General features: G+C 36.6%; 1 protein-coding gene across 1 annotated transcript; it reads right to left on the bottom strand.

The window, feature by feature from the left end:
• Positions 1-3,198: 3,198 nt before the first annotated feature.
• LOC308397610 (uncharacterized protein) lies at positions 3,199-7,422 on the bottom strand (the record flags this gene model as incomplete). The annotated part of the gene is made up of 7 exons (XM_080883582.1): positions 7,354-7,422; positions 6,687-6,775; positions 6,339-6,488; positions 4,629-4,753; positions 4,066-4,202; positions 3,627-3,720; positions 3,199-3,324 (listed from the first exon to the last, which is right to left on the bottom strand). Exons 2-7 carry the CDS (start codon positions 6,772-6,774, stop codon positions 3,199-3,201), a joined length of 720 nt encoding a protein of 239 aa, XP_080739708.1. The 5' UTR covers position 6,775; positions 7,354-7,422.
• Between the last annotated feature and the right edge of the window lie 1,908 nt (positions 7,423-9,330).

The following is a 9,330-nucleotide window of genomic DNA, read 5'->3' as shown; positions in this document are numbered from 1 at the left end:
TCATACGTCACATGAAGACCAAAATAGTTCCAAACGCCAAATCTGAATGAGGGTGGGGGAGGTTCAATTTGCCATGTTGCAAGGAGAGCTTAACTTCTGTCTCGCTAGCTTGCGCTGCGCTCAGTGAATCTGCGTTCGACTACTCCGCCTAGGCTGCACTGTCAAGCGCAGATCCACTGAGCGCTCAACACAGACAGCATCGTCAGAAGGAAAGTTGATAAAATAAATTAAAAATTTTGTATTGTTCGATACATATGCGTACTGAACCAAAAGCACTGTATCGAACGGTTCAATATCGATACGAGTATCGTTGCACCCCTAGTAAATAGTATTACCTATAAGTGGTATCGACGATACTGATCCGATACCGATACTTTGTACAAAACTTAATGCTTCATTGTATTTCGTTATACCATATATAATTGTATTGTGTAATTGTAATAAAAGTACAATAATATAGCTTCATAATGATTACAGGACATCAGACTACTTGTTCTTATCACTTAATAATGCAGAATTATCATATAGAAATAAAAGACCTGAAGTTGTGGCTATTTGAACACCTTGCCTGCAGCACTAAAGGACTCCCTGAGACGTCTGTCTCGCCCTAGCAGCACCTGCACAGTATAATTCACTGAGTAAATTTTACTCAAATTGAAAAAAATTTTACTCTAAAAAAGACAGTATTTGGTCCCAGTCTAAATGGAGTAAAGTTTACTCTTACGGTAGAGTTAAACTTTCAGAGTTAAATCTACTCTATTCAGTGCAAATATTTTAATACACATGATGATAATTTACTCAGTTTAGTATAAAATAAAAACAACTCCACCCTAATTTTACTCTGAGTAGAACAGAAATTTACTCTACATAGTATTTTATTCTAAATAGAGCAGAATTTTACTCAGAATTGAATTCTAATTTATTTCAAATAGAACAACATTTTCACTCCAAATAGAATTAAAATTTTACATACAACTAAATTTTACTCTAAATAGAATTAAAAGAAGAAAAATATATGACTTTATTTCGCCCTCTATGTATTATCATTCACTGCAAGGTACAATAAATAAATCAGAAATTATTTATATTTTAACAGCCACCTTTATTGTTCACAGGAAACAGTATGGTACAATATAAAAACTGGAATCACTATCACTGTATGACACCTGTAAATCAAATGCTTTACAACAGAAAAGCTCTTCAACACAAATTACATGAGGTCCATCTCTTGTACACAAAACTTGAACCCAGAAAATGTGCCATAAACTTGAGCACAACCAAACTGGCCACATTTAAGACGAAGAGTCTTACCAGAACAGAGTCCATGGATCACTTTGAAATGCTTTATCAAGGAATTAGCATTTGTCTGGGACCTCTTGCAAATGAAACAAAACATTCCAGCTCAACACTCTTAGTAGAAAAAAAAATATTCAACGCAGCATCCGAGCCCTCAACTCTGCAACCCTAGGATTCACTTTGGTTGTATCAACATCTATCTCGTAAATGGTGGTCTGCAGGAAGTTGTACATATTGACCAGATCGTGGTCATATGACGTACCAAAGACAAAGTGAGCTTTGAAAAGCTCATCAAAACAAGCAAGAGAGCCTGGTGACTTACAAGGTACTGCATGTTTGTCTATCACAATGAAGTACTTGTGAATCACATTCCTCTGAGTGCCCACTGCAAGAAGGTATGGTTGAAGGCTCTCTGTGATGCCATCGAGATGCCCCTGGATGCTAGTTCCCGTCTGTGACACAAAGACAGATAAACGTTCCAACATGATAAGACTTCGGTTAAAAAACAAGAAGCTGACAGAATTAAGGACAGATACAAAACAGACAAAACTAGTTCAATTTTAACTACTAGCTTGTCAAAACTAGTATCTGTTATCTGTATATCTACAAAAATCTATATGCAGATATAATCTATATAAATATGTTAATTACCATGACAGTTAATTTGTTGAAATTGTAGCATTTCTATTTACAATGAACTTAAAGTTTGGAATGACTTGTTGTTTGTGTACTTTACTCAAGTGATAAAAGAAATGTGTGATGTTGCAAATACAGCCTACATATGGTTGTGGAAGACATAAAGGCTGGTTGACTGAGCTGTATACATCTCTTGGTAATGACTAAATTCATAGTTGTATTTAAACATACACCTTTTAGTTCGTCTGAAATATTGTTATCAATGTAAATATAACTAGTTATGTTTCCTTTACTGTAACTTTACCTTGACAAACTTGACAAGATGGTCACAGGCTTGTCTGGCTGAGAGCTTTCCTGGTCTCTTGCGGCCATGAGGTGATGGTGGTAACAGGTGTACAAGGATCAAAATGGATGACATGTCACTGTCCCATCCTGGAAACATAAGTAAATTGGAAACAATAATTAGCTGCCAAAACACGTTATCTGCAACTGTGTTAACACTTACATTATAAAGTTTTGGAAAAAAAAAAAAGCGACAGCAGGTGACGGTGTTACACTTTCAAATGCTCCAATTAAAACATAACAATAAAATTCCATTTATTTTATCTCACCATTTTCCACTTCTATTGTGCATTCAGCATTTTGCACAAGGTACTGAAGGTCATCTGATTGCGTGAGACCACGGCTTTGTTTGAGGACTTTCTGCTTGTAGATAGTGGGCCACTTCTCCAGGAACTTCACAGAGGTGGCTTCATCGAACATCAAAGTAAAATCTTGTTCAATCTGCAGAAGAGATGAAATTAAGTTTTTGAAACTCCTTGTATCAAACAACTTTTATGCTCACTTTTTTCTCAGATGCACCTCAACTTATAAATGTAACAGTGAGGGAAGTTGAAGGTAAGATAAACATACTAATCCTCCTATATCCAGGAATCTTGGGAAGTCCAAAAAGATATCAGATGACTTCACTGGATCATGAATCATCTTTTGGCGATAGTTGAAGGTCTGCTTCATCTTCATCATAACAATTCCTTCATCAGCTGTATGTTTCATCAGTGCAATAGCCTCAGAACACAAGCTGTCTGTCATTAGGCAGTTGTCTTCTCTGAAACAGTCTCTATCAGATGTTGGGCCCCCTAACAGTGGATATGAATAAGACAAAAAAGTGACACCATGTCCTACAAGGCTTGAGAACTCAGCTAGAATTTTCATGCATGCAGTTTAGTCTCCAGATGAGTGAGACTTGAATTATAACTACTAACAATATCACATACCCATTTGCGTTTTTGACATTCTGGGAGTCTTGTTTTGTCCATTAGAAGCTTCCTTTTGGATAAACTTCAATCTCCAAGCCAGATACCCACTCCCATCTTCTGCATTGTAAAAATGCTCCTAAAATTAAATGAAATATTTTAATTAACATGTTAAAATATATTTACACTTTCAATCTGAAAATTGCAGCAATTGAGCTCCCTTGCTCGGGACTGGAGCGCTGAACTCTAAAGGGATTTAAATAATGAGAGTTAAGAAAAGGCAGCACAGAGGAAAGTCCTGCGAAAAGAAAAACATCTTCAGCTTTACTCAATCCAGAGCCAAACTGTTAAGTAAATTCTACATATATTTCATGCCTGAAAAATGTCTTACATTCATGAGTGAAAAGTAAATTGTTTGAACTTATTCTTTTTTGTACTTACATAGCCCAGCCTGCTCCTAGGATCAGCCAGGTATGGGAACAACGTGATGATACCCTTTGCATATTTCTCTTTAACACGTCTTGAAGGACTTGTCCTACACAGACAAACACAAAGTTGAAAGTCTAAATACCACCTCTAAGAAAATAAATGAATGAATAAATGACAGCAGGGCAGGGATAGCTCAGTAGGTAGAGTGGTGGCCCCATGATCGGAAGGTCGGGGGTTCGACTCCACTGAACGGCTACCCTGAGGTACCCCTGAGCAAGGTACCGTCCTTACACACTGCTCCCCGGGCGCTGCACTGGCGGCTGCCCACTGCTTCACTGGGTGAATGGGTTAAATGCAGAGGAACTATTTCTCTATGGGGACTAACACGCACACTTAAAATGATAAATGAATTTATCATATATATACTTATGAAATAACTATGTCAGCATACCCATGTTCACTTGTCATATGTGCAACTAATATCTTGACCATGTCACGCCGTCTGCTATCCGTTAGGCTTTTTGTCCGGGCATACTCATTGATGATCCTCTCTCCTCCTGGTTTGTTCTTTAGAACATCTTCAACCATCTAAGTTACAGTAAAATAGAGCGATATAATAATATATAATCAATATATCATAAATATTTTTCTTGTGATACTAAAAAAGCTTTCAGGTTCGTTCTAGATCAAATCAAAGGTCTATAGTCACGAATACATGTTATTTTTTTTAAAGTATGTTTTAGTATAGAATTGAGGTTCATTAGATATTCATGATCACTGTGCTTCAAAGCCACCTAAAGTTCTGTTAAAAAGCACAAATAATTACCCTTAAATTTGTCTGTCTCTCAAGCACACTAACTTTTTATGTTGCCGATCTGGTCTACAATTTGCAGACCTGTGCTGAAGGAAAGACAGCAGAATCTTGTGCTTTTATGACAGTGATAATAATACATATAATATATTCAAATTTGTGTCAACTTTCTGAAAGGGTATACAGCAAACTACATAGCTTACTCGGGCAAGAGAAGTGTCGTCAGCTCTCCGTCTTGTTGTAGGACTGTGTTCCAATAATATGGTGTCATCAGAGTCCACTTCAATTTCTCCACTGGAACTGGTAAAGGAGGTGCTTGCAGAAGAATCTATCAAATCATAAAAATTATAGAGGTCACTTTTGTGCTGCCCCTGACTGCAACAATGAGGTTCATGTAGCTGGGTTTGTAAAGTGCTTTATGAGTGAGCAGTGTTGAAGATTTTTAGTTGTAGTGCCTTGATGTTCCTGTTTTAGCCAATGAGTGACAGAATCGATAACATAAACTAATTTAAGTTTATTAGTCACAACCAACCACATGACATCACATTCCATAACAAACAGAAAATCTTTTTAAATGTTTAGCAGTTATTTCTTAAATCCAGCTTCAGAAATAGTTAAATCCATGTCAGTTTTTGAGAGCAGGGCTCCATGATGTAAATTAGCCTTTATATGTTTAGTGTTTCATGTCTTCTTGCCTTCTTGTTTAAGTTTGTATGATGGTTAGTGTTATTTACACAATCATAAACATTGTAGTACCCAGCAAAATATAGGATTATTTGAAAACAATTCAGTAAATTTATTAGCTTGCCTTACACAGAACATGTTCTACTAGCCAGGACTTAAAGCATGAATGACACAGTGGCTCAGTGATTGAGTGATTCTAGTGACATTTACCTTTCTGCAGATGTTAGATTTTTCTTTGCTTAACCTTCCTGCCTTCTTGGGACCTTTTTGTGCCACTGCTATGTGTTAAATGGCTGCCATTTCCACTGTGTTCAGTGGAATATAACCAAACTTGCCACAGGATAGTTTTTACCTGTCAATGTTAATATTCCAGTGTGAATTCCTTAAATCAGCCTAAAATGGCTGAGCAGCAGAAATCCCCACACCCATCACCCTGGGGACCATTTTCTGCCCATTGACTTCCATTATAAACGCTATTTTTCAACCCCAAATTATCATCATATGATTTTATTTTTTCTTCTTTTCTTGGATGTCAATGAAGACTCAGGGCCTTGAAGTTTTAATTTTTAAATTGCAAAAAAAATGCAAAAAAAATAATGGCAGGTCAAAATGTATGTTGGTGCCAATCTTTGGTCCATCTAAAGGCCTACTTATAATGACAATCACATATTACTTCAACTGGTTTTTTGTGGAAATATTTAGTTTCGTTTTTTGGTTTTTGGGGCTTATAACACAGGGCGCTCATGTAATAACACTGGGATTTGAAGGGTTAAAACAACGAAAATATAATTAAAACTTTACATGAATATTTCAGGGAGAAGTAGTTTTACAAGGTTGGCTAATTTAAAGTGGAATAAAATATGGATATATGGTCTTTTTATGGCGTGGCTGAGAATGGTCCCTAGGGTGATGGGTGTGAGTTTTTTAAAGGATGGCAGGAGGGTTAAGTTAAAATGCTGTTACCAAGCTGATGGGACATTAAACTGTTAAAAATTCCATCAGGGATAGAAACTCATCATTATTCCATTCCCGTGGGATCCTGAAAAAAGTTTGGCCAATCTTAATATTTGGACCAAGTAATTTGATAGGACAACTGACTGTGTTACGTAACTGCTCACACCCTCTCAACTTGCAACCAGGAAATAAACTGGACTGTGGTTTCTCTCCCCACTACCCGGTCAATTAAAAGTTTAAAAATGACGATGATGATGACATTCCAAGATACTTACCATCTGGATTTGGACCTTGTGCTTGACAAATCTCTAGCACACCAAGGTTTTGTTTTTTCATAAGGAAATCAAAAACATCCTCATCAACTTCAGTCTTTGAGTCATCAAAAACTTTGAAGTCCAAGTTTGGAATGTTGAACTTCTTGGCAACTGTGAACATTATAAAATTGCATTATACATTTGAAATTAATACCAGAACAAGGCAAAAAAAAAAGTGAAATTACATAAACTGAACCAGAAAAAAAGCCTAAACATTTGGTATAGCAGCTATTATAGCACCATCCCTAAAGCTTGACTGATTCACACAAGCTATGAAACACACTGGAAACTTTGATTTTTTTTACTCACCACATTCCAAAAACGATGTGTAGGTCAGTTGGCCCTCAAAACAGATGTACTTTTGTTGTTCTCTATACTTTACACGCACAGCTTGCATCCTTCATGATATGAAAAGGATATTGTTAAATAATCAGATTTATTACAAATACTTGCAAAATTGAACAAAACACACACATATATTCCTTGTATGTCTTACAATCTCACGATGCTCTGTTCTGATGAAAAAGCATGTAAAAAAAAAAACACATAAGTAATAGAAAGCTCTACATTGCAGCAATAGGAAGTTTGTATAATGCTAATCTAATACACTAGGGGCTACAGACTGCAACCATGCACACAATTCAATTCTGAGTAAAAAACATGTGCTCACCTACCATTTTGGATAAAACATTGGTGCACAGGATTTGTTAAAAACACACTTCCCTGGTCAATTATACTACCTAAAAACAGCTATTCAGCAATGCTAAATTAAGTTTATTGAAATATAGCTGTCTGAGTGGTCGAACAACATTAATTTTGTTGGAAGCTAACATTAGCATAAACCTTGGCAATTATGTAGCATGTAAGACCCACAAACTCAGAAGCTGTAATATAATACATGCATTACCCTTCACATAAACAAAAACTCCACATTTTATTCTATATAAAATCATTATTTAGCACTTTGCTTACTTACCTGGCTTATGCTGACAGTCGCCTCCGTTCCACTGCGGGATAAGAAAATGGCGGCAGAAACGAAACTTAAGAAGCGAAAATGGGCGTGGTCTTTCTATATTACTCTGATAGAATTTCCTCTGTTTTTTGGCTCCAACTCTAGCGGCCAATTGAAGTGATTAGGTTCCAAAACGTGCAATAACTACTCTTTTAGATGAAAATGATGTTGACCCTGGAAAAATTACTCTCTCCGTTTTCCTGTGTGTCCTTCTCCTCCTCTTCAGTTCGCCTCAACATAAGCTCGTCATATTCTGTGATATGATTTACTCTGAGATGTTTGACGAGGTTAGTGATGTTGCCACAACACCGCACTTTCCTGCCAGATGTATCGCAAACCAGGTCTTGGCTGTTTGTGCACAGCAAATTCAAAAGTGTTAAATGTTTTGGTGTTAATAGTCTCCTTGCAAAAGTAGAGTTAATTTTACTCTAAGCAGAGTCACATTCTTTTAATGTAACTCTGAGGTGTAAAATGATAGTAGTTAAAATCGAGCGTTAAAAATGAGTGTTTCTCTGTCAAATCTGGAGGTGTTACAATGGAAACATTAACTCTTGACCTCTTAACTCTGAACTCCTAGAGGGGCTATGACACCAACAGAGTAAATTCACAGACTCCGCCCCCAGCACGGCTCCAATCGAAGCTGAAGTGAAGCCGTTTCAGAACATTTTGCTCTACATATTTGAGTTGTTTGCCATGCTTGGTAAGTCATTTTTTCAAAGATTGTTTCAATTATTATTATGAGCTTTTACTTCTGTGGCTCTTTGGAGTTGAGACAAAGCTGTGTGAAAGGCATTAGCCATGTTGCTCGCTGATAGCATAATATTCTGTTTTAGCTAGCTGAAAGGTATTGTTTGCGGGCAAATACCACAGCCTTGAAAAAAGCTTGCATGTGAATTTTCAGTCAAACTTTTGGTCAAATACACCTAAAACAATGTGTAGAATGTGAAATGTTGGTATAATGGTGCTACTTGAAGCCTGAAAACGATCGCCCATAAAAAAACCGAGCAAACAGCAGTAGCAGACGTCCTGACTGGATTCTACGTTAGCATAGATCCCTCCAGAGTTTTGTGCACACGGTTTAGGTAAAAATGAAAAAGGTTGAGGTTTTACATTTAGTTCAGTATTACCTGTTGCCTGTGTCTTTGTCTTTTGGGAAAATACTTTACACAAGTAATGGCTCAAAGAGGATTCCTTTTTTTTTTACTGTGCTGCAATTGTTTACTGGATTATTTGTGCCATTAATTAGTGTCGACTAATTTTTTTTCAATCTCCACACAGGATATGCTTGTGAAGATGGAATATGGGGGAGAGCAGAAGTGCGTTGAAGTTCCACAAAGGGATGAATGAAGGACATGCATATTGTATTGAAGAAATAAGTGATGAGATGCTGTTATTTGCATTTACCATGTCAGACCTTTTGACAAACAAAATTCTAATGAAAGTGAGAACATGTATACTGTTACATCTTTCAGAAAATGTTTTGAAATTGTGGTGCACAGTTCAGAATAAATGTTTTTCAAAAACCATTGCATCTTTTTAGTAAATGTTTATTTCCAAAATAAATTTCTAGAAGTTCAGAACAGTAAAATTCCCGCTTTTTAGAATGAATTAGAAGATAACTCTTACGTAGTTAAACTAAAATACTCTTTGAGAGTTAATATATAAACTCTTAACACCAAGTGTTAAATTATCAACTCCAGACAGATTTGGTGTTTAACACTAAATCAGAGTTAACGTACCAACTCTCCAAAAAGAGTTAAATTAACACTCTCTGGTGTGGACCCATATAGACACTTTAATAGTGTTGAAATCAAATCCACACATGACTCTGTTTACACTCAGCCATTGCTGTGAGTGCGCACGCCAGGGGCTGTGACACATTTATACAGCCGTGTTTTGCACATGACTGTGAAAGTCGGTAGAGGAAGTAGTTCCTTCCAA

The sequence above is a fragment of the Rhamphochromis sp. 'chilingali' genome (genome assembly GCF_963969265.1).
Source record: "Rhamphochromis sp. 'chilingali' genome assembly, chromosome: 5".
Classification (NCBI taxonomy): domain Eukaryota; kingdom Metazoa; phylum Chordata; class Actinopteri; order Cichliformes; family Cichlidae; genus Rhamphochromis; species Rhamphochromis sp. 'chilingali'.
This window is presented reverse-complemented; position numbering and strand designations above follow the sequence as displayed.